The 24,854-nt window shown below is 52.3% G+C and overlaps 1 protein-coding gene across 1 annotated transcript; it reads left to right on the forward strand.

The window, feature by feature from the left end:
- LOC131378667 (centrosome-associated protein CEP250-like) lies at positions 1-24,515 on the forward strand. Its single transcript, XM_058422753.1, has 27 exons — positions 1-15; positions 1,230-1,351; positions 3,315-3,468; positions 4,906-5,099; positions 6,393-6,520; positions 6,693-6,862; positions 7,606-7,785; positions 8,416-8,529; positions 8,807-8,950; positions 9,400-9,680; positions 10,885-11,044; positions 11,648-11,945; positions 12,570-12,724; positions 13,659-13,979; positions 14,710-14,903; positions 16,190-16,317; positions 16,490-16,659; positions 17,407-17,586; positions 18,199-18,333; positions 18,612-18,755; positions 19,203-19,483; positions 20,686-20,800; positions 21,439-21,682; positions 22,302-22,456; positions 23,302-23,445; positions 23,830-24,007; positions 24,320-24,515. Exons 1-26 carry the CDS (start codon positions 1-3, stop codon positions 23,971-23,973), a joined length of 4,470 nt encoding a protein of 1,489 aa, XP_058278736.1. The 3' UTR covers positions 23,974-24,007; positions 24,320-24,515.
- The last annotated feature ends 339 nt before the right edge of the window (positions 24,516-24,854 follow it).

Below are 24,854 nucleotides of genomic sequence, written 5' to 3' on the forward strand. Positions count from 1 at the left end.
ATGGAGACTCGACGGGTAAGTGAGAAAACCACTGCTCTCCTTGTCCCAAGCCCTGCGGGGGCCTGGGTGGGCCTGGGCTGGGCCTCGCAGAACAGTTCCCTTTGGGAATAGCAAGGGATCAGCAGCTGGCTGTTCCAGAGCTGCAGCAGCTTTGGTGCTCACCGTGGGGACAGGCCTGGGAGGGAATGGGGGCCTCCTGGCTATCCCAGAGCACCCCACATCTCCCCCTCTGTCCTTGTCCCACTGGAGGCCGTGGGCACGAACAAGGGAGCAGCTTTTCATTGCCTTCCCCTTAGCCCAGTTTACAGCACAGCATCAGTGCTTCCCAGAGGCAAGAATGGGTTTCTCCCAGGCATGTCTGAGATGATCCCCAGAGGCCTAGAGGTGGCCACTGGGATAACAGGAAGATGCTGGAGCACCTGTGCCAGGGAGAAAGGACACAAGAGTTGAGGCTGTCCAGATGGAGAATGTTCTAGGATGAACTTAGAGCCTCTTCCAATGCATGGAGTGGCTGCAAGAGAGCTCGAGAGGGACTTAATCCAGGAGCCTGCAGGGACAGGACAAGGGGCAGTGGTCTGCCACTGAGACAGAGCAGGGGTAGAAGGGATATTGGGAGGGAATTCTCCCCATGAGGGTGCTGAAGCCCTGGCACTGGTTGCCCAGAGAAGCTGTGTCTGCCCCTGGATGCCTGGGAGTGTTCAAGGCCAGGCTGGATGGGGCTCTGGGCAATTCCCCTTCTGGTGTTCTTAGAAGCGATGAGACACCTTCCAGCACGTTCATTTGTGCTGCTGTCAAACTACTGGGCTGAAAATATTCCCCAGGAGGGGAGGAAGAGCTCAGCTGGAATTGCTGTGCTCTGGGACAGGCTGGGAAGCACTTAGAGGCAACTGCCTCAGGGGCAGCCATGCAGTCTGAGTGTGCTCTTCCCTGTGCTCTTCCAGGGAGCTCGAGGGCTTTCTCACCGAGGACGCTCCTCAGAAGCACCTGTGGTGAGTAAACTGTGCTGAGCTGGCTGGGATTTTGAAACTGGTCCTCGTGGGATCAGAAGAGGCATCTCAGGGGTACTTTGGAATAGGAACAGAATACCTGATGGATAACAGATGGATGTGGGCTTTCAGGTGCTGTTAGACAACAGTGACAGCATGGCCAATTCCATCATCTGCACTGACAATTCTGGGAGCACCCTCTCAACTCTGGCATCCACTGATTCACAATATCCCTTTGAATAGATTCGCGAAGCCACAGAGAATTGTGAGCGCTTGCAGCAACGTTCTCAGCAAATGGAGGAGAAAGGCCAGACAGTCGGAAGCTACTGGGAGTACCTAGATTGTCTGATGGAGGAAATCAGAAGGTGAGAATTTCCCCTTTGTAATGGTTTTAATTCAATTCCCGGGCTGAAACACCAATGGATATAGTGGTTTCACATTCCTTAAATTCTGGTTGCCAAATTTAGTGTAGCGGTCTTAGTGTTCACTCTGTTCTTGTGGGAGAAAGATTGGGAGAAAAAGCAAAGCAGGCTCAAGCTTAAAAATAAACAAATAGTTTTATTAACACACACTAAAAGAATGGAAAATAATAGTTGGGAAAAAACTAAAACAAAACAGCAAAACAGAATGAGACTTTTAAACCACTCTTCTCTCCACCTACCAACTGCTAACTTTCCCACAAACAACATAAAGAGACAAAACCTGTGATTTTCTGACAATTTCACCATTTAAAAATAGTCTTTCATCAATTCTTTAGGAGAGGAGTGTCTCTTAGAGTCACAGATCCCACTGACAACCTAGAACTGTTCTCTTGTGGGTTTTAACTGTCACAAAAACAGCTGCCCAGGGAAACCTGCTTTCGTGACCCCTCACATTAGCAGTTTCCCAAGCGGCTTATGGGTCATGGGTCTTAGACTTTTGCAGATTGGGGTGTCAGCTTTTAAAGATTAATAACTCCAGAGGCAAAGGATTCTTCATCTCAAGGAACAGAGATATCTTCTCACTTCTTCACTGGCGCAGCGAGCTTCTCATCTCCATCTCTGAGCATCTTATGGGATTAATATCACTTAGTCTATCACAAACACCTTTGCTCAAATCAAATCTAAACAATCATCTCCCCAAATGGATATATTTTCCATGATTTAAAGGGATAATTTACATACAAAGTTCATTTCCATGGCTCAAGAAGAAGTCCAGCCTAAAATGGAATGGCAGACTCCTCAATCCCTTGTCCCAATAGTCCTTTCACTCTCACTCCACTGACTTCATGCTGTTTCTTCTCTATGTTCACTCTGTCCCTTTCTTTTCTCTCAGGGAAGGGTTAGGCCTTTTAGGCTTCATGTTGCCAGGAAAGGATTAAATCTGCCCAGGCCTGCAGTGGCCATGTGCTCTCTGCCAGCAGCAGGCTCCTTCTCTCCCCAGCTACAACTAGGCCAGTCCCTGGTTTCCTCCCTCCACTCTTTTCTTTCTCAGTCTGGAATCACCAAGGCAGGGGGGGCGGCTGGAAACTCTGCCCACCCCTCGGTGACAATCGGGGCGGCGTCGGCCTAAACGGGGCCCATAGCTTTTATCAGGAGCCTGACCAGGCCTCGGGGCCAGCTTCCAACCCCAAAGGGGGGGCGGGGGGTGGGGCAGCAGGCCCCAACTCGATGTTACCCGTTATGCCAACCAGGGGGAAAAGGGCTGACCTGCCACAAGTCAGGGTTTATATACGGGTACTGCCCAAAGTCGCATTTGATATTCTCAGTCGCCAAAACAGATGCCAATATCCCAGACTAGCCTTCTGATAGATCCCTGTCCATTCTAAAGCAGTTCCAAGGATCTGACAGGGAAAAACATTCCTCATTCCTCCCTAATTAAAAACTAAACTGTGCCAACCCAGGACAACCACTCGTCCTCCTGCATTCTGCAGGAAATCTGCTTCCAGGTCTGGGAGTTCAGAGGTGTCCTGGGTGAAGTCACCCATCCTGCCATACGTAGTCCTCAGTGTAGCTCTCAAGCATCATCCTGTCTGAGTTTTTCATGCTCTACTGTGACTCTCAAAGCTGTCTGGGAGGTGCACAGCCATTTGGAATTGAAGACGCCTTCTTCTCGCCAGTCTGCTTCCCTGAATTCTGTTCTTTGTGTGCCCCTGCCCAGCCACTGCTTCTCACTGAAGGAAGGCAAAATCCTGCCTTCCTTTCCCTTTGCCTCTGGAGGATTTCCTTGGAAGGGAAAGAGCAAGGTCTTCCTTAGCCCACTGCCCCCTGCTCCATCCTGGAGTGCTGAAAATGGGATTGGCGACTCTCCAGGCCTCTTTGTCCTTCTGACTGAGCCTTGCCTCTGCAGTGACTGTGAAAACTTAGAGAAGAGCAAGAAAATGCTGCAGCAATGCACTGGAATCCCAGAGCCAGGAGCCTTGTGTCTGCATCAGAAGAACACCAAGCAACGGAAGGAAGCGACAGCCCAGGCAGAAAAGGCAGAGCAGCAGGACAGGATGAAGGTTGGTTTTGGAAATGAGACTGGTTTTCTGTTGGAAACTTGTCTTGCCCCTTCTTGTACAATGGAGGACTTGGCTGCACTCGAGGGAGAAGATCCACAACCGCAGAGCGAGCGGGAAGTCAAGAGGCAGACCTTGGAGGAATTGCAGCTCCCACAGGATCTGCTGGAGCAAGAGAAGGATGCTATTACCATGGCTCTGGACACCTTATTCCTAGGCAGCACCTGTGGGACTGGGAGTTGTGCCAAGCAGATCAGCCCAGATACTGTTCCTGGCAGTAGAAGACAGGGACACTGCTGTGCACACCAGGCTCAAGATGACATATGCATTTCTTAGCCAGGGAAATGCATGTTCCTGAGCAAAGTGTTGTCTGCTTCTGCAAAATTTGTTGCTCTGGGCAGCCACAGAGCCTCTAAAACAGGGAAGGGAGCTGGGGATGGGTCTGGAGCACAGGTGTGATGAGGAGCAGCTGAAGGAGCTGGGGGGATCAGCCTGGAGAAAAGGAGGCTCAGGGGCACCTTCTTGCTCTTTACAACTCCCTGTGGCAGGAAGGTGCAGCCAGGTGAGGGTCAGGCTCTGCTCCCATGGGAACAAGGGACAGGACAAGAGGAAACGGCCCCAAGTTGTACCAGGGGAGGTCAGGATTACAGGATAGCTGCAAGAGAAGGGTTTGTTTCTGATGGTCTCTGTCAGACAGTCTCAGTTCTGGGGTATGTGGTAGGTTTGGCAAGTACACAGCAGAGGTTTTGCTTTTGAAGAGAAGAGCTGAAAAACACGGCCTAGTTCTCAGGCTTGAATACCAGCAAGGCCATTAGTCACCTTCTTTGTGTAAGACAAGAAAGCGGTCTTGTTGGTGTGAACTGCTGCACAAGAAGAGTCTGCATTGGCCACATCAGCCAGGCTTCCATCAGTCACTAAAAACGGACTTACCACAAGAGCCTTTCCCTGCCAAGCATGCCCTCATTGCAGAGAGCTGGTCTGAAAAATGGAGGAGGTGACATTTGGATGTGGCCCTTGTTCTACAAGGGGAAATACTGTATAATTTCCCTTGCTTCATAAAGCAAAATCCTTTCCCCAACCTTCCTGAAAATGTCCAGCACTTAAATAGATCCTGATAGAAATTTTGGTTTTTTCCAAGTGAGAGTTGTGGAAGATGCAGTAATTTGGGGTGACAAGAGGGCGTTTGGAGTAGGGATGTCTGTTAGGAAGGAGCTGTCTGGTCCCAGGCAAGCCAGCAGGGCCTGACACAGCACTTGCAAGGGAACAGTGCCTGGTGCTTTTAGAGCCCAGGCTACCTGAGCTGCATAGGGCACATGCTGTGAAACTTGGAGCCCAGAGCACAGGTGCTCCTTGTCCTCTGGCTGCCTGCGAGGTGGCACTGGCTGGCTCTGCCCAGGGCTCCTGAGGAAGGGCTCCAGCTGTTCCTTATCCCACTTCCAGGTTTCCCAGGAGCAAGAGTCATTGAGCAGGGCTCTGGAGCAGCTGCACCAGGAATGCTCTGGCCAAGGGCACGCACTGGCCCAGGTGTGCAGAGAGAAGGAGCTGCTGGGCCAGGAGAAGGCTGCCCTTGAGGGCCAACTGGCAGCCATGGAGCAGCAGCAACATGACCTTTCCAAGCAGCTGGCAGAGAGCAGGTAAAGGCAGGGAGCAGACCCTTTTCACATGTTTTTACATTCCCTGGACAGAATATGGAAGAGTCTCAAGGGAAAAAAAACCAAAAAGACACAATGTGAAAATTATTTTTCTGACATCTGAAGCCAGCAAAGCTCTCGCCAGCCTTGGGCTCCTTTTGTGCCACTGAGCACACTCCTGTGGGAAGACAAAAGCAAGCCACGCAGCCCTGAATTGAGTAGTAGTTAAACCTTGCAGATGCTGAGTGAAACCTCAAGTTTCTCTTGGGTTTGGTTCCTTCTTTGGGCCATTGAACATCCCTCATTCCTTACAAAGTAGCTTGACATGATCCTGATCTTTGGAACTGAAGATTCATCTTCAGCATTCCAGGCTCTTACCTTGGGATGTTGGGAGTAGCACCAAGCCAGAGGCTGCTGCTGAAAATCTTGGCGGCCTTCTGCTTCCAAGCACAGTCTTGAGAAGTGTGGGACAGGTCCTCGAGATGGTTAGAGAGCAGCCGGGAAAGCTCTTTGGAATTCTCAAGAACCTCTGAGGATTCTTGCTGATTGTTGATGGGCACCCACCTGCCAAACCTGCCCAGGTCCCTCTGGATGCTCCCTCTCACTCTGTAAAGGAGGTCGCCCAAGTCACTTGGGCGACTGCCTGTTTAGCCAGCAGTGCTAAAATAAAGGTGGCAAGCCTACTCCTTGACCTTGCAAGAGTTTGAGCTGCAGTCTCAGCATTCAGGTAGTTGTTGTTCAGACAGAAATCACTCTGTTCCAACTTTTGCACATGCTGCCATGACCATGAGATTTTCCTGTATCATGCCAAGTTGTTCTGAAATCTTTTAAAGACAGGGTGTCAGGAAGATGATGTACCTTCATGTCCATTATCAAGAGCATAAAAACATCAGGACTCAGCCAAGAAAAGAATCTGTTCTGTCTCCCTCCAGAGCAGCTTGGAAGCTCTGATTAGAGAAGGGCTGTGAGCAGGGGCGGGGCTTTTGTTCATGGGCCCAGCCTGTTTGGGCACAGCTGTCCTAGGTCAGGAACAGCAAGTGAAGGCTGAGCTGTTGAGGTCCAGTTGGGCTGGGCTGCCTGTGCTGTGCCAGGCCATGAGGAAGGCCTGGGCACTCCCTCAGAGGGCCCTGCTTTGCCATTGAAATGGCCCAAATGTGTCTTCTCTGGATGAGTTTCCATGTGCCTCCTTTTCCATCATACTCAGGTGTGGGGATCTTGAGCCATGTTGTCCTGGAGTAACTGCCCGTGGGTGTCAGGAGCAAGCAGGTCATGTCTCTCTGTATTTGCAACTTGTAGGTCAGCAAAGGAGAGCCTGGAATCCAGCCTGTTTGCTGCTCAGCAGCAGATATCTCAGCTGGAGATCACCAGAAACCATCTGGAGGCTCAAGTGCTCACGGTCATGCAGGCCAAGGAGGTGATAGAAGGTGAGAGCGTCGTGTGCTTTGTTTGTGGTGCTGCCCCTGCCTAGGCAAGCTGCTGTAAAGCCACCTCTGTACACAGGGCTTGTGAGGAGTGGTGGGACTGGAGCCACTGAAAGGGCCTGAGGTCAGTAAAGTCAGCAAAGACTCTGACTTTTGCTGTTGGTCATGTTTGTAGGACAAGTGAAGCGCCTGCAACATGAGCTGGAAGCAGAGAGAGCTCTCAGGAGGCAGGAGCAGGAAGACACAGCTCAACAGCTCTTGCAGGCAGAGCAGCAGTGTCATGAAAGCCTCAGGCTTCAGGGAGCTGCTCAGCAACTGCAAATAAAGGAGCTCATGCAAGACCTGGTAGGGGACAATACGCTTCTGAATTGTCCAAGCCGGTTCTGTGGGTTCGTTTAGCACAAGCAGAGCCTGAGGATGTTAAAGGGCAGCAATCCTCTGCCAGAGGCCTCCTGCTGCTGGGCCAGGCAGCAGAGCCAGCAGCTCGCACTTGGTGGCGCCTGAAGACTGTCAGGATGGTCCTGGGACAGTAAATGCAGCCATGGAATCAGTGAGGGTGAAAGGAGAGTTCCAGAGCAAGTTGGGCACTGCCCAGCCAAAGCGAGGCAGCCCAGGGCAGGATCATCCCCGAGTCCCACCTCCCACGTGGAGCAGATGCCAGCATGGAGCAGAGACCAACAGTGCTGCTGACTGCGGGCCTGGGAACAGGGTTCCTTTCTTGCTGTGCTTCCAGGGTGGGCACATGGATCAGCTTTGGGCTGGAAGCAAATGGAACAGGCCTCTTGTCCCTGATCCTTCAGTCCTTGTGACTGGGACATGGGAGAGGGGAAGGTGACACCTCCTTTTCGGAGTGGTTGGACTCAATGCCTGGGAAGGTCTTTCCCATCAGAAATGATTCCACGAGTCCTTGATTCATGCACGTGCTGAGCCTCCTTTTGAATTCCCTGACAGGACATGGTTTCTGGAGGGCACAAAGGCAGTGCTGTTGTCTTTTCAGGGTGGGGTTCGTGGGAGGGATGAAGCTTCACCTTTTTCAGCAAGGAGCATGCCTGGGACTTCATCCTTCAAATTTCTCCTCCCCTCTTCAGGCAAGTGAGCGTGAAAGGCACCGTGCAGAGATGCAGGGGATACTGGAGGAATGGGAAAGAGAGAAGGCCGAGAGAGAGCAGGAGCACGAGAAGGTGCTGTTGGAGATGAGGCAGAAAGTTGCCACCTCGCAGGCCCAACAAGAAGAGGAGAAAACTAGATTTGAGAATGCCAAGCAAAAGGTAATGATAGTGAAAGGAGAAGTGGTGTGATTTTTTGCAAGGCTGGAGCTGTGGGAGATGGCAGGATATGGGGCTGTGTGGAGCATGCCCTCCGTGTCTTCTGCATTGAATCTGGGGAGGTGAAAGGTGAACGGGGCTCTCTTTGGGACCAGGAATGAGCCCCCTCACAGGAAGCCAGGGAGAAAAACATCAGCTTTCAGTTGAGATTTGTGTGCTGCTCTTGTGCTCTGTTTTTCCAAGATTTACTTCAGAGTATCTTCACTGCTATCTTTCCTCTCCTCTTTTGGTGTGTACTGGTAGGTGTTCAGAGCCAAAGGGAGTTTGTAGGGCTTTGCTTTTGTGGGCACAGGGAGGGCAGAGCAGGAATGCTGACAAGAGGAAAAATCTTCTTAAAGACTCATCTGGAGTATTTCTGAACCGTAACCCAGAGATGTCTTCTGGGCTGTGTTTTCAGTCACTTCCTGGGAAGCTGTATCTCCCCTGGGGCAGGCAGTGGCCCACGGGAGCAGCAGCCGAGTGCTCTGAGAGCGCGTGAGCCCATCAGTCTTTGCCTCTTGCCACACAGATGGTGCAGGAGAAGTGTGAATCCCTCTGCTCTTTTCTTCTGTGCAGATCCTGCTGGGAGAGCAGGAGAAGAGGGCTTTGTCAGAGGCACTGCTCCAAACTCAGGGAGAGCTCAGCCAAGCCCGGCAGCAGGTCCAGCAGCTCAGGCAGGAGGTGAAGGAGCAGCAAGAGAAGGGGCAGGTAAGCCTGCGTAGCAGGGAACAGAATGCAGGGCAGGGACAAGGGCACAAAAGGCAGCTCCTGGGAATGAAGGAGGCAAGGGCTGCTTCAGGCCCTTGGGAGCACAGAGCCTGGTAAGCTCCAGAGCTCAGCCCCAGGAAAGGAGACTTGCAGTGGAAGCAGATCTGGGGAGAGAAGCCAAAGGAAGTAGCTGAAGGAATGGGATTTTGAGACAGCAAGTGGAAAAGGCTGAGCCTGAGGGCACGTCTCCAGAAGTTGCTCCGCATTTTGTTGCCAGACCATCAAGGCAGAGCTGCAAGGTGAGCTACAGGAAGCTTGGAGTGAAATCCAGGCAGCACAGAGGAGGCACAAGGAAGAACAAGAAGGCATCAAAGAGGAAATGAATCTCCTCCTTGAGCAGAGGGAGGCTCTACAAAAGCAGGTGAGTGAAACAGCAGTGGCACTGCCGTCATCCAGCAAGGGGTCTGTGCCCTTCTTGCTTTCCCATGGCAGAGCAGCAGCTGATGGGGTGATCCATCGTGCTCTGGGAGCTCCATGGCAGCTGCTCTGAAGGACACTCAGGGCTCTGCTGCATCTCAGCTGCTGCCCTGGACAGCTGGGCTAGTCCTCTGGGCTGTTGGCCAGCAACCATCAGCATGGATTCCTTCTGGCCTCCTCTTGAGAGCCTTGGTTTGGAAGGGCTGTTTCAGGTGCCTTTGGGGGGGGGCACTTAGAGATTGAAGCAAGTTGTCCATATCCATTGTGAATCTGGTGCTCTCAGGGCAGGGAGCAATGGAAAGTTGTCTTCTGCCTTTCAAGCAGCCTCTGCTGTGCCTGACAGTGACAGGCTGTGGCTGTAGCCTCTGATTGCTGTGTTCTGTTTGACTGGAGGTGGGAGAGTTGACATCTCAGCTGGCAGCCTCCCGAGAGTCCCAGGAAAGAACTGTCCAGAGAGCCCAGCAAGAAGTGAATGAGGCCCAGGAAGAGTCAAGGCAGAAGCTGTTGGAGGTTGAGCATGTCCAGAAGATGCTGGAGGAGGCAGAACATCAGAACAAGGAGCTGCAAGTGCACCTGCAGAACTTGGAGAGGGAAAGGAGTCATTGGGAAGAAGCAGCACAGCAAAATTCAGAGCTGCAGGCTTCCGTGAATGCCGTAGAGAGTGAAAAAGCCAGGTAACTGAAAGCCTGTGGGACTCTGCATTGTGGTGAATGGATTCCCTCTTTGCCATCTTGGCACCTGCCAGGGGCTCTGGCAGCATTTCTGAAGTGGCAGATTCTGAACTCTCCGTGCAGACACGTCTCATTGTCTGGATGTTGTGTTTCATTTTCTTGCCTTTAAGCCTTCAGGGAGAGTTTTCCTGCAGACCAAGACTTTTGGGGTAGCTCTTTCCCTCTAGGGTGTGTGTTGTGTTGTTAGGTTAGGTGGGTGCGTTAACTCTGCCCAAGCTGCAGTGTATGGAGCTGGATCCATCCATCAGCTGCACCTTGGCTCCTGTGACTTGAAGCCTTTGGTATCTGGATCAGCCTGGCATCTGATGCCTTTGCTAGCCAGAACCGTCCTAAGGCCCTGATTGCTGACCTAGGCCAGATTGTCCTCAGAGACAGCCAAGAAACAAGAATGTCTTTGTTGCATTGTTCCTCATAAAATATGCCCGGGTGCCTGGAGGGGGTCAAGCAGGGTCCCTGACACCCTCCACAGTCACAGGCACTACTGACTGTGCAAAGAATGCCACAAACAAGACCAAGGTTAGGGAGGCTCCTCCAGCTGACCATGTCCTGCCAGTCTTCAGTGCCGCTGCATTCTTCTTCTAAGAAGAAGACACAGGAGAGGCAGGGCACTCGTGCTTGCCTTCTTGCAGGTTTCTGCATCTTCCATCAGGTTGTGCTGCAAGCCTCCATTGCCACTTGTGCCTTTGGCCTTTGTTTCTCCTGCTGAAAGTAGGATGGGTGCTGGTAAATGTTAGGGAACTTCCCAGAGATCCCCTGGCTGTAGGGTGCTGCTCCTCCTACCTGGACATACAAGATGGGGCAAGGAAATGTCTCTTCCATGTAGACCAAACCTCCCCCCGTTTTGGAGCATGGTCAGTCAGAAGAAAATTGTTCCTCTCCCCTAATGTCTTCGTGGCAAGACTTTGTTAGGTTTGTACTCACATTCCCATCTGGAAAAGAAGGTGAAGCGTGTTGGGAGAAACTCCCTGTTCCTTCAGGAACAAAAGCAGAGTGGGCACATGCTGGGCTGTGACTGCAGGGGGAACAAACAGCCAAGTTGTTTTGACAAACCTCATCAGACCGAGCAGTGCTCCCAGAGGTGGTGCAAGTCCTAAGAGTTTATAAAATGTGGTATCGTGTAGTAATGACTTGCATGCTTCCCTTCTAGGCTGATTCTGTCTCTGGAGGAAAAGGACCTTCGCCTCAGAACGCTGGAAGAAGAGAACCTGGCACACAACAGTTGGATGTCTCAGCTTCGTTCTACTCTTCAGCAGGCCCAACAGACCTCTTCAACTCGTGCAGGACGACTGCAGGAGCTCAACACCCAGGTCAGCAGTGCACTGGCATCCTCTTCTGCCGTGACACACAACACCACCTTTGGCTTGGAGGCCCCAACCTCTTTCCCCTCCCAGCAGCACCCAGCAGCATCCAGCAGCATCCACTGCCGCTGTGTTCTGCCTTGTGCTGCTGCTGCACCCTGAGGCCAAGGCTGGATCTGGTGTGTGCTGCTGATGTTTTCCCCCATTGTCTGCCGGGTCCCAGCAGGAAATCTGGGAGCAGAAGCAGCAGCAGCAGCAGACTCCTTTGGAGCTCCTCTGTCCCTCTGTTAGCAGTGTTGTCCCAGACAGAGTTGGTGCCTGTGGTGGGCACTGAGCAATGTGGGGACACAGACGTGGCTATGGCAGGCTGGGGAGGGCACTTCCAGCACAGCCAGCTCAGCCGGTGTTCAGAGCTGCAGCCTCAAGGATGCCCATTGCCTCCCTTTCCCTGTTTTCTCTCCCTTTGACTCCATTGGAATCCTTGCTTCTGGGCCTTCTCTTTCCTGTGTGTTTTTTGCTTCAAGTCATTTCTCCTTTGTTGCTCTCCCTGCTTCCCACTCAGCAGCCTCAGGAGCAGCCTAGTCCCTGAGGTTCTGTGCATCCCTCCTGCAGATCCAGGCCCTGCAGGCCGCAGTGCAGATGGTGGCTTCCCAGGCAGCTCGAGAGAAGCAGCTACTGCAGGAGCTAGAGAAGTCCCGAGCAGAACAGAGCTTGAAGGACTCTGTGCATGCGCTGCAGTCTGAGGTGTCCCAGCTACGTGTGACGCTCCAGAGGTCGGTTGTCAAAGCTGTTTCCTTGGAGATACAGTGTAGATCCTCAGAGCTGGAGCTGAGGAAGACACGGGATCAGATGGATATCCTCAGGGCCCACAATCAGGAGCAGAAGCAGGAATTGGGGAAAAGTGAGCAAGGTACAGCTTTGTCCTCTTCCATCCATTGCTTGTCCCATCCTGTTTTGCCAGCAGGCATCTCTGGTCCCATGGGGAGGAAAAGGGCAGTGCCCAGAGATGGCAGAGGGGAAAAACAACCAGTTGGAGATTTATCCATCCAAGTGCCAGTGAAAGCTTTTTCTCAAGAAAGATGCTGTGGCTGGCAGTGCCATCTGGCTGTGCTGTGGCTGACCCCGTTCACAGCTGGTGCCTTTCAGGTGCCCTGTCTGTGCTAAGGAGCTGTAGCTGGATGCCTCAGCTCAATTGCCCCAAACTCCAGGCCCTGCCAGAGCCTCCAGGCTATTGGCCTCTCTGCAGCAGGGCTGTGCAGGCATCCCGGCTCCTTTGTCTTTTTGGATTGCTCCCTCTGCACAAGCCCAAGAGCAAACACATGTTCCTATTGCTCTGAACCTTGCCCCTTTCATTCCTGCTTTTCTCTCTGCCTGGAAGTTTCCTTCACTTCTGTCAGTTTTGGAGTCCTTGTGGGTTTAGGGCCTGGCAAACACTGGCAGGCAGAGAAGACAGTGCTGTTGTGTCTGCAGGATGCACATCAGTTTGCCTTTACTTTACTTTTCCCCTTCTCCTCCTTCCCCTTTTCTGCTGCAGATTTGTGGAGGGCAGAAAACAAACACACCACTCAAGAAATTGCCCTGAAGGAAGAGGCCAGTGAAAGACAGGAAGAGGCTGTGACTCTTTGTCAGAAGGTGCCATCCGTGAAGAGGAAATTGGAGAGCCTGGAGAAAGAAAGGAAGGATGTGCAGGTGAGATTGGCAGATGCCACAAAGGGCCATTTCCTGGCTATGATTGGACCTTGTATTACCAGTTCTAAGGAGCACCTTTTTCCAGTTTAACTTGTCTAATTTTATTGTTCTGATTAAGGGGGAAAAGATGTTGTAGTCATGACAAGGCCAGGTAGTGCTGGGGCTGCTGATTTTCCTCCATGACAGAGTTTTGTGCCCTAGGAGCTTCAGTTCTAAATGTCTCCACTGTCTCTCTTGACATTGAGAGATTTAGGCAATTCATCGTGTCCAAACCCATGTTCATATTTCTAAATATCTGGACCTGGAAGGAGGAGTGAGAAGATCAAGTTTGCTGTTAATAGAAAGGTGTTTGGCCTTGGCCATCAGAGAGCAGCCAGTGGGGAGAGAAGAGAGGAAAGCCAAGTGCTGATCCAGCTTAGGACCTGTGCGTGCAAAGGGAGAACTCGTGCTGAGTGGCAGCAGAGAATGACAGACTGATCTGGCCATTGCTGCTCCGAGAGGGCAGTGGGGCTCTCAGCGATGGTGCCATGGAAACTCTAGTCAAAAAGCACTGCTGTTGGCCCAACCCCATGGAATGAAGTGCTGGGGCTGTTTGCTCTTCCCTTCCTCCCTGATGGAGAGCACATCCTCACGCCACTGCCTAAATCCTGCTTAGCACAGACTTGGAATCCTGGCTGCACTTTTGGCAGCTCCTCCCCAAAGGAACACGAGTGGAGCTGCAAGGGGTCATGGAAAGGCAGAAAGGAATCTGGGAAGGGCTGAGTGATCTGGGAAAGATGCAGCATCAAGGGAGGGCCCAGCAAAGGTCTGCAGCATCCTGAGGGGCAGAGAGAGAGGGGCAGCGCGTGCCTGCCCTGCAGCAGAAGTCCAGATCTGGTATGAAAAGCAAACCCAGAGAGGGAATGAGTGACCCTTTTTCTCCTTGTTTTGGCAGCATGAATGGGAATTGTACCAGCAGCAGATGAGACATCTGGAAAAGAAGGATGAAATGCGTGCACCCCACATTCCTAGTTGGAATGAAATAAGCCAGCCAATGGCTGGAATGGAGAGGGAAGGCATGCAGGAAGACTTGGAGCATGGGGCTGCTGCCACTTTGAAACAGAGAGGAAGAGGAGAACTCGAAGGAAGAGAGAATGCTCAAGTCCTGAGTGCTGCTCTGTGTAAGAGTGAAATGGCCAAAGGGACTTTGAGGAAAGATTCAGCAATCCTGCAGGGAAGGGATCCTGGCACAGGCATGGGCCAGTCTCATCTCCAGGTAGGCACTGGCAGTGACCTTCAATCCACAACAATATGCCTGGATTATCCCAGTGATGTTTCCCATAGAGAGGTGGGACTCTCTACCCCTGTCAGTCCAGGCCTGCTCGGGCAAAGCAGCCTGGGCTGCAGCAGGCAGCCTTTGTCAGTGTGCCTGGCTCCAGCCACAGACCACTGAGTGCCAGATTGTTTCCTGGCATGCCTGGAATGACTGATACAACTCTGGAGCTTGCTGCTCAAATCTGCTCCAGGCCAAAAGGTGGGCATGGGGAGCTGCTTCTCCTGTGCCCACACGAGGGGTGGCGACATGTGGCGATTTGGTATGAGAAGGAACGGAGCAGGTGAGCAGAGTGATGGACTGAATGCAGCAGAGTTTTGGACTACGGCCTGAAAAGCATCTGCCCTGCTGGTGCTTACAGTAGATTGTTTTGGCGTTGGTGGAAGATGCAGTAATTTGGGGTGACAAGAGGGAGTTTGGAGTAGGGATGTCTGTTAGGAAGGAGCTGTCTGGTCCCAGGCAAGCCAGCAGGGCCTGACACAGCACTTGCAAGGGAACAGTGCCTGGTGCTTTTAGAGCCCAGGCTACCTGAGCTGCATAGGGCACATGCTGTGAAACTTGGAGCCCAGAGCACAGGTGCTCCTTGTCCTCTGGCTGCCTGCGAGGTGGCACTGGCTGGCTCTGCCCAGGGCTCCTGAGGAAGGGCTCCAGCTGTTCCTTATCCCACTTCCAGGTTTCCCAGGAGCAAGAGTCATTGAGCAGGGCTCTGGAGCAGCTGCACCAGGAATGCTCTGGCCAAGGGCACGCACTGGCCCAGGTGTGCAGAGAGAAGGAGCTGCTGGGCCAGGAGAAGGCTGCCCTTGAGGGCCAACTGGCAGCCATGGAGCAGCAGCAACATGACCTTTCCAAGCAGCTGGCAGAGAGCAGGTAAAGGCAGGGAGCAGACCCTTTTCACATGTTTTTACATTCCATGGACAGAATATGCAAGAGTCTCAAGGGAAAAAAACCAAAAAAGACACAATGTGAAAATTATTTTTCTGACATCTGAAGCCAGCAAAGCTCTCGCCAGCCTTGGGCTCCTTTTGTGCCACTGAGCACACTCCTGTGGGAAGACAAAAGCAAGCCACGCAGCCCTGAATTGAGTAGTAGTTAAACCTTGCAGATGCTGAGTGAAACCTCAAGTTTCTCTTGGGTTTGGTTCCTTCTTTGGGCCATTGAACATCCCTCATTCCTTACCAAGTAGCTTGACATGATCCTGATCTTCGGAACTGAAGATTCATCTTCAGCATTCCAGGCTCTTACCTTGGGATGTTGGGAGTCGCACCAAGCCAGAGGCTGCTGCTGAAAATCTTGGGGGCCTTCTGCTTCCAAGCACAGTCTTGAGAAGTGTGGGACAGGTCCTCGAGCTGGTTAGAGAGCAGCCAGGAAAGCTCTTTGGAATTCTCAAGAGCCTCTGAGGATTCTTGCTGATTGTTGATGGGCACCCACCTACCAGACCTGCCCAGGTCCCTCTGGATGGTCCCTCTCACTCTGTAAAGGAGGACAAGTCACTTGGGCGACTGCCTGTTTAGCCAGCAATGCTAAAATAAAGGTGGCAAGCCTACTCCTTGACCTTGCAACAGTTTGAGCTGCAGTCTCAGCATTCAGGTGGTTGTTGTTCAGACAGAAATCACTCTGTTCCAACTTTTGCACATGCTGCCACGACCATGAGATTTTCCTGTATCATGCCAAGTTGTTCTGAAGTCTTTTAAAGACAGGGTGTCAGGAAGATGATGTACCTTCATGTCCATTATCAAGAGCATTAAAATGTCAGGACTCAGCCAAGAAAAGAATCTGTTCTGTCTCCCTCCAGAGCAGCTTGGAAGTGCTGATGAGAGAAGGGTGAGCAGGGGCAGGGCTTTTGCTAATCGGCCCAGCCTGTTTGGGCACAGCTGTCCTAGGTCAGGAACAGCAAGTGAAGGCTGAGCTGTTGAGGTCCAGTTGGGCTGGGCTGCCTGTGCTGTGCCAGGCCATGAGGAAGGCCTGGGCACTCCCTCAGAGGGCCCAGCTTTGCCATTGAAATGGCCCAAATGTGTCTTCTCTGGATGAGTTTCCATGTGCCTCCTTTTCCATCATACTCAGGTGTGGGGATCTTGAGCCATGTTGTCCTGGAGTAACTGCCCGTGGGTGTCAGGAGCAAGTAAGTCATGTCTCTCTGTATTTGCAACTTGTAGGTCAGCAAAGGAGAGCCTGGAATCCAGCCTGTTTGCTGCTCAGCAGCAGATATCTCAGCTGGAGATCACCAGAAACCATCTGGAGGCTCAAGTGCTCACGGTCATGCAGGCCAAGGAGGTGATAGAAGGTGAGAACCTCGTGTGCTTTGTTTGTGGTGCTGCCCCTGCCTAGGCAAGCTACTGTAAAGCCACCTCTGTGCACAGGGCTTGTGAGGAGTGGTGGGACCGGAGGCACTGAAAAGGCCTGAGGTCAGTAAAGTCAGCAAAGACTCTGACTTTTGCTGTTGGTCATGTTTGCAGGACAAGTGAAGTGCCTGCAACATGAGCTGGAAGCAGAGAGAGCTCTCAGGAGGCAGGAGCAGGAAGACACAGCTCAACAGCTCTTGCAGGCAGAGCAGCAGTATCATGAAAGCCTCAGGCTTCAGGAAGCTGCTCAGCAACTGCAAATAAAGGAGCTCATGCAAGACCTGGTAGGGGACAATACGCTTCTGAATTGTCCAAGCCGGTTCTGTGGGTTGGTTTAGCACAAGCAGAGCCTGAGGATGTTAAAGGGCAGCAATCCTCTGCCAGAGGCCTCCTGCTGCTGGGCCGGGCAGCAGAGCCAGCAGCTCGCACTTGGTGGCACCTGAAGACTGTCAGGATGGTCTAGGGACAGGAAATGCAGCCATGGAATGAGTGAGGGTGAAAGGAGAGTTCCAGAGCAAGTTGGGCACTGCCCAGCCAAAGCGAGGCAGCCCAGGGCAGGATCATCCCCGAGTCCCACCTCCCACGTGGAGCAGATGCCAGCATGGAGCAGAGACCAACAGTGCTGCTGGCTGCGAGCCTGGGAACAGGCTTCCTTTCTTGCTGTGCTTCCAGGGTGGGCACATGGATCAGCTTTGGGCTGGAAGTAAATGGAACAGGCCTCTTGTCCCTGATCCTTCAGTTCTTGTGACTGGGACATGGGAGAGGAGAAGGTGACACCTCCTTTTCGGAGTGGTTGGACTCAATGCCTGGGAAGGTCTTTCCCATCAGAAATGATTCCACGAGTCCTTGATTCATGCACGTGCTGAGCCTCCTTTTGAATTCCCTGACAGGACATGGTTTCTGGAGGGCACAAAGGCAGTGCTGTTGTCTTTTCAGGGTGGGGTTCGTGGGAGGGATGAAGCTTCACCTTTTTCAGCAACGAGCATGCCTGGGACTTACTTCATCCTTCAAATTTCTCCTCCCCTCTTCAGGCAAGTGAGCGTGAAAGGCACCGTGCAGAGATGCAGGGGATACTGGAGGAATGGGAAAGAGAGAAGGCCGAGAGAGAGCAGGAGCACAAGAAGGTGCTGTTGGAGATGAGGCAGAAAGTTGCCACCTTGCAGGCCCAACAAGAAGAGGAACAAAGTAGATTTGAGAATGCCAAGCAAAAGGTAACGATAGTGAAAGGAGAAGTGGTGTGATTTTTTGCAAGGCTGGAGCTGTGGGAGATGGCAGGATATGGGGCTGTGTGGAGCATGCCCTCCGTGTCTTCTGCATTGAATCTGGGGAGGTGAAAGGTGAACGGGGCTCTCTTTGGGACCAGGAATGAGCCCCCTCACTGGAAGCCAGGGAGAAAAACATCAGCTTTCAGTTGAGATTTGTGTGCTGCTCTTGTGCTCTGTTTTTCCACGATTTACTTCAGAGTATCTTCACTGCTATCTTTCCTCTCCCCTTTTGGTGTGTACTGGTAGGTGTTCAGAGCCAAAGGGAGTTTGTAGGGCTTTGCTTTTGTGGGCACAGGGAGGGCAGAGCAGGAATGCTGACAAGAGGAAAAATCTTCTTAAAGACTCGTCTGGAGTATTTCTGAACCGTAACCCAGAGATGTCTTCTGGGCTGTGTTTTCAGTCACTTCCTGGGAAGCTGTATCTCCCCTGGGGCAGGCAGTGGCCCACGGGAGCAGCAGCCGAGTGCTCTGAGAGTGCGTGAGCCCATCAGTCTTTGCCTCTTGCCACACAGATGGTGCAGGAGAAGTGTGAATCCCTCTGCTCTTTTCTTCTGTGCAGATCCTGCTGGGAGAGCAGAAGGAGAAGAGGGCTTTGTCAGAGGCACTGCTCCAAACTCAGGGAGAGCTCAGCCAAGCCCGGCAGCAGGTCCAGCAGCTCAGGCAGGAGGTGAAGGAGCAGCAAGAGAAGGGGCAGGTAAGCCTGCGTAGGCAGGGAACAGAATGCAGGGCAGGGACAAGGGCACAAAAGGCAGCTCCTGGGAATGAAGGAGGCAAGGGCTGCTTCAGGCCCTTGGGAGCACAGAGCCTGGTAAGCTCCAGAGCTCAGCCCCAGGAAAGGAGACTTGCAGTGGAAGCAGATCTGGGGAGAGAAGCCAAAGGAAGTAGCTGAAGGAATGGGATTTTGAGACAGCAAGTGGAAAAGGCTGAGCCTGAGGGCACGTCTCCAGAAGTTGCTCCGCATTTTGTTGCCAGACCATCAAGGCAGAGCTGCAAGGTGAGCTACAGGAAGCTTGGAGTGAAATCCAGGCAGCACAGAGGAGGCACAAGGAAGAACAAGAAGGCATCAAAGAGGAAATGAATCTCCTCCTTGAGCAGAGGGAGGCTCTACAAAAGCAGGTGAGTGAAACAGCAGTGGCACTGCCGTCATCCAGCAAGGGGTCTGTGCCCTTCTTGCTTTCCCATGGCAGAGCAGCAGCTGATGGGGTGATCCATTGTGCTCTGGGAGCTCCATGGCAGCTGCTCTGAAGGACACTCAGGGCTCTGCTGAATCTCAGCTGCTGCCCTGGACAGCTGGGCTAGTCCTCTGGGCTGTTGGCCAGCAACCATCAGCATGGATTCCTGCTGGCCTCCTCTTGAGAGCCTTGGTTTGGAAGGGCTGTTTCAGGTGCCTTTGGGGGGCCACTCAGAGACTGATGCAAGTTGTCCATATCCATTGTGAATCTGGTGCTCTCAGGGCAGGGAGCAATGGAAAGTTGTCCTCTGCCTTTCAAGCAGCCTCTGCTGTGGCTGACAGTGACGGGCTGTGGCTGTAGCCTCTGATTGCTGTGTTCTGATTGACTGGAGGTGGGAGAGTTGACATCTCAGCTGGCAGCCTCCCGAGAGTCCCAGGAAAGAACTGTCCAGAGAGCCCAGCAAGAAGTGAATGAGGCCCAGGAAGAGTCAAGGCAGAAGCTGTTGGAGGTTGAGCATGTCCAGAAGATGCTGGAGGAGGCAGAACATCAGAACAAGGAGCTGCAAGTGCACCTGCAGAACTTGGAGAGGGAAAGGAGTCATTGGGAAGAAGCAGCACTGCAAAATTCAGAGCTGCAGGCTTCCGTGAATGCCGTAGAGAGTGAAAAAGCCAGGTAACTGAAAGCCTGTGGGACTCTGCATTGTGGTGAATGGATTCCCTCTTTGCCATCTTGGCACCTGCCAGGGGCTCTGGCAGCATTTCTGAAGTGGCAGATTCTGAACTCTCCATGCAGACACGTCTCATTGTCTGGATGTTGTGTTTCATTTTCTTGCCTTTAAGCCTTCAGTGAGAGTTTTCCTGCAGACCAAGACTTTTGGGGTAGCTCTTTCCCTCTAGGCAGTGTTGTGTTGTTAGGTTAGGTGGGTGCGTTAACACTGCCCAAGCTGTAGTGTATGGAGCTGGATCCATTCATCAGCTGCACCTTGGCTCCTGTAACTTGAAGCCTTTGGGATCTGGATCAGCCTGGCATCTGATGCCTTTGCTGGCCAGAACCATCCTAAGGCCCTGATTGCTGACCTAGGCCAGATTGTCCTCAGAGACAGCCAAGAAACAAGAATGTCTTTGTTGCATTGTTCCTCATAAAATATGCCCGGGTGCCTGGAGGGGGTCAAGCAGGGTCCCTGACACCCTCCACAGTCACAGGCGTTACTGACTGTGCAAAGAATGCCACAAACAAGACCAAGGTTAGGGAGGCTCCTCCAGCTGACCACGTCCTGCCAGTCTTCAGTGCCGCTGCATTCTTCTTCTAAGAAGAAGACACAGGAGAGGCAGGGCACTCGTGCTTGCCTTCTTGCAGGTTTCTGCATCTTCCATCAGGTTGTGCTGCAAGCCTCCATTGCCACTTGTGCCTTTGGCCTTTGTTTCTCCTGCTGAAAGTAGGATGCGTGCTGGTAAATGTTAGGGAACTTCCCAGAGATCCCCTGGCTGTAGGGTGCTGCTCCTCCTACCTGGACATACAAGATGGGGGAAGGAAATGTCTCTTCCATGTAGACCAAACCTCCCCCCGTTTTGGAGCATGGTCAGTCAGAAGAAAATTGTTCTTCTCCCCTAATGTCTTCGTGGCAAGACTTTGTTAGGTTTGTACTCACATTCCCATCTCGACAAGAAGGTAAAGCGTGTTGGGAGAAACTCCCTGTTCCTTCAGGAACAAAAGCAGAGTGGGCACATGCTGGGCTGTGACTGCAGGGGGAACAAACAGCCAAGTTGTTTTGACAAACCTCATCAGACCGAGCAGTGCTCCCAGAGGTGGTGCAAGTCCTAAGAGTTTATAAAATGTGATGTCGTGTAGTAATGACTTGCATGCTTCCCTTCTAGGCTGATTCTGTCCCTGGAGGAAAAGGACCTTCGCCTCAGAACGCTGGAAGAAGAGAACCTGGCACTCAACAGTCAGATGTCTCAGCTTCGTTCTACTCTTCAGCAGGCCCAAAAGGTCTGTTCTAAATATAGGAGAGATCTGCAGGAGCTCAACACCCAGATCAGCAGTGCACTGGCATCCTCTTCTGCCGTGACACACAACACCACCTTTGGCTTGGAGGCCCCAACCTCTTTCCCCTCCCAGCAGCACCCAGCAGCATCCACTGCTGCTGTGTTCTGCCTTGTGCTGCTGCTGCACCCTGAGGCCAAGGCTGGATCTGGTGTGTGCTGCCAATGTTTTCCCCCATTGTCTGCTGGGTCCTAGCAGGAAATCTGGGAGGAGAAGCAGCAGCAGCAGCAGACTCCTTTGGAGCTCCTCTGTCCCTCTGTTAGCAGTGTTGTCCCAGACAGAGTTGGTGCCTGTGGCGGGCACTGAGCAATGTGGGGACACAGACGTGGCTATGGCAGGCTGGGGAGGGCACTTCCAGCACAGCCAGCTCAGCCGGTGTTCAGAGCTGCAGCCTCAAGGATGCCCATTGCCTCCCTTTCCCTGTTTTCTCTCCCTTTGACTCCATTGGAATCCTTGCTTCTGTGCCTTCTCTTTCCTGTGTGTTTCTTGTGTCAAGTCATTTCTCCTATGTTGCTCTCCCTGCTTCCCACTCGGCAGCCTCAGGAGCAGCCCAGTCCCTGAGGCTCTGTGCATCCATCTTGCAGATCTGGGCCCAGCTGGACGCTATGAGGCAGAAGGCAGATCGTGAGGCAGCTGAAGAGAAGCAGGTGCTGGAAACTGAGGTGTCTGAGCTGCGTGTGAGGCTCCAGAGCTCTGAAGAAAGAGCAGAGGCCGTGGCCATGCAGTGTAAGGCAGCAGAGCTGGAGCTGAAGAAGACAAAAGCTCAGAGAGACCAACTAAAAGCCGAAAATAAGGAGCTGCTGAAACAGTTGGAGGAAAGGGAGCAAGGTACAGCTTTGTCCTCTTCCATCCATTGCCTGTCCCATCCTGTTTTGCCAGCAGGCACCTCTGATCCCATGGGGAGGAAAAGGGCAGTGCCCAGAGATGGCAGAGGGGAAAAACAACCAGTTGGAGATTTATCCATCCAAGTGCCAGTGAAAGCTTTTTCTCAAGAAGGATGCTGTGGCTGGCAGTGCCATCTGGCTGTGCTGTGGCTGACCCTGTGCACAGCTGGTGCCTTTCAGGTGCCCTGTCTGTGCTAAGGAGCTGTAGCTGGATGCCTCAGCTCAATTGCCCCAAACTCCAGGTCCTGCCAGAGCCTCCAGGCTATTGGCCTCTCTGCAGCAGGGCTGTGCAGGCATCCCGGCTCCTTTGTCTTTTTGGATTGCTCCCTCTGCACAAGCCCAAGAGCAAACACATGTTCCTATTGCTCTGAACCTTGCCCCTTTCATTCCTGCTTTTCTCTCTGCCTGGAAGTTTCCTTCACTTCTGTCAGTTTTGGAGTCCTTGTGGGTTTAGGGCCTGGCAAACACTGGCAGGCAGAGAAGACAGTGCTGTTGTGTCTGCAAGATGCACATCAGTTTGCCTTTGCTTTTTCCCTTCTCCTCCTTCCCCTTTTCTGCTGCAGGTTTGCAGAGGGCAGAAAAGAAACACACCTCTCAAGAAACTGCCATGGAGAAAGAGGCCAGTGAAAGACAGGAAGAGGCTGTGACTCTTTGTCAGAAGGTGCCATCCCTGAAGAGGAAATTGGAGATCCTGGAGAAAGAAAGGAAGGATGTGCAGGTGAGATTGGCAGATGCCACAAAGGGCCATTTCCTGGCTATGATTGGACCTTGTGTTACCAGTTCTAAGGAGCACCTTTTTCCAGTTTAACTTGTCTAATTTTATTGTTCTGATTAAGGGGGAAAAGATGTTGTAGTCATGATAAGGCCAGGTAGTGCTGGGGCTGCTGATTTTCCTCCATGACAGAGTTTTGTGCCCTAGAAGCTTTAGTTCTAAATGTCCCCACTGTCTCTCTTGACATTGAGTGATTTGGGTGATTCCTTGTGTCTGAACCCATGTTCATATTTCTAAATATCTGGACCTGGAAGGAGGGGTGTGAGAAGACCAAGTTTGCTGTTAATAGAAAGGTGTTTGGCCTTGGCCATCAGAGAGCAGCCAGTGGGGAGAGAAGAGAGGAAAGCCAAGTGCTGATCCAGCTAAGGACGTGTGCGTGCAAGGGGAGAACTCGTGCTGAGTGGCAGCAGAGAATGACAGACTGATCTGGCCATTGCTGCTCCGAGAGGGCAGTGGGGCTCTCAGGGGTGGTGCCATGGAAACTCTAGACAAAAGAGGTCAAAATCCACACCCGTTGGCCAGACTGCAGGGAATGAAAATCTGGGCATGGGGAGCTGCTTCTCACATGTCCACACAAGGGGAGTTAACACATGGAATTTTGGATTCTGTTTGCAAAGGCATGGAGCAGGAGAGCAGTGGGATGGACTAAAGTGAGCAGAGTTTTGTACCAAGAGGGCTGACCAGCAGCTGCACTGTTGGTGCTTTGAGGATGCTTCCTGAGATGGAGGTTTCTGAGGGACAGCTTTTGTGGTGTTTGAAATAAGGGAATCATCTCCCTTCTGAATACTCAGCAGGCTGTTGGAGCAGAAGGGAAGCAGGTGTCAGAGCACTCCAGGGAGGGCGTGGAATGTGTGCAGGATCTGGTTGCAACATCAGCAGAAGTCAAGACAGAGAAGCGTGAATCAACCACTGAGCCCAGGAGAACTGGCGAGCTGGTAAAGTGGGCTGCCTGTGCAGAGCCTCAGGCTCCTCTGGGACACAACATGTTTGGCCAGGCAGTGCTTTGGAGACCTCTGCTTGTTCCCTTGCCTCTCCCTGTGCCTGCTGTGGGCACACGCTTTTGTTTGTTCTCTCTCTTGTGGCAGCCTGTGGCTTTCACAAAGGCACCTTCACTCTGTTGCCTCCCTCCCTGGCCCCGTGTCCCCAGACACACACTGGCCTCTCTTGCACAGCCCTCAGAGAGAGATTTTTGTCCCCAGTGTTGTCTGGTGCAATTCAGGGTCTCAGAGCAGAGATCTCCTTGCTTTGATGCCCAGAGTTCCTTTTGCTCTGTGTTTGCTGACTGGTTTCTCTCACCCTGTCTCCCATCCAATGTACAGGTGAAACCTGAAGGAAGAAGAATCAGAAGTTTTAAGAGAGTGTTCCTCCCAGACTACATAAAGTTGCGTGTCTCTGACTCTGACCAGGAGACTACGTCATCGTCTCAAGAAGATGAATCCTCCAGTAGCTCAGGGGAGCAGTAGCCCTCATGCTGAGGCACAGCCTGTGGAGAAAGGGGTCAGTGGCCTAAGTTTGGGCTTTGGAAATCAGAGTTGGGTTCCTACATGCTGTTAGAACTCTCTCTAATAGACCTGTGGTGGCTGAGGGATGTACGTGGGAAGGGTTTTCGAGCCATGAACTGAGCTTGTTGATCATCTGAGCTCTGTTCAGGGGCACTCTGGGAGCCTGTTCCTTTCCCCTTCCCCAAGGGCAGAGTGTTGGTGAGGGCTGGAGCTGGAGGCTGTGTCTGCCCCGACAGCCGGTACCGTGGGGCTGCGGCTGCTCCTGCCAGCATGGGCTTGTCTGAGCTGCGCCTTGTGCCTCTTTCAGGTGTCCCTGCTGCAGTCACAGGCGGCCCAGAACCAGCAGGACCACCTGGAGAGCTGTGCTGGGAGCAGGCAGGACACTCCTGTTGAGTCACAAGGTGCAGAAAGGCCCTCCCTGCTTCCTCAACTTCTCGGAGAAGAGCCAGGGTGCAGCTGGATGCAGTTACAGTCTTAGCAATAGTTTGTTTTTAAGGATAGTATAGGTGTAATTGAACCTTTATACAACTGTGTTCCATAAGATGAAGAATATATTTATAGACAAATAAAGAGTTTATTATGATCACAGTAAACAAAAAGATCTTCATCAGATCAGAGTTATTTATAGAAGCAATTCTATTCAAGTCAGCAAAACCAATTCTTAATTAAAGATTGATCACCCAAAGCATTGACCTGTTGTTGGTGGCAGTGGATGTCAGCTGTATAGGAATCATGCCAGACTGGTGTGACCTACTGTGAGAAGGAGTACTCTGAGGCAGATAAAAGCTGGGGTATCGAGATCAAAGACTATTCTTCAGACTATAGATGCCCCTGTTTTTTGG

This window comes from Hirundo rustica, chromosome 16, assembly GCF_015227805.2.
Source record: "Hirundo rustica isolate bHirRus1 chromosome 16, bHirRus1.pri.v3, whole genome shotgun sequence".
Taxonomy (NCBI): Eukaryota; Metazoa; Chordata; class Aves; order Passeriformes; family Hirundinidae; genus Hirundo; species Hirundo rustica.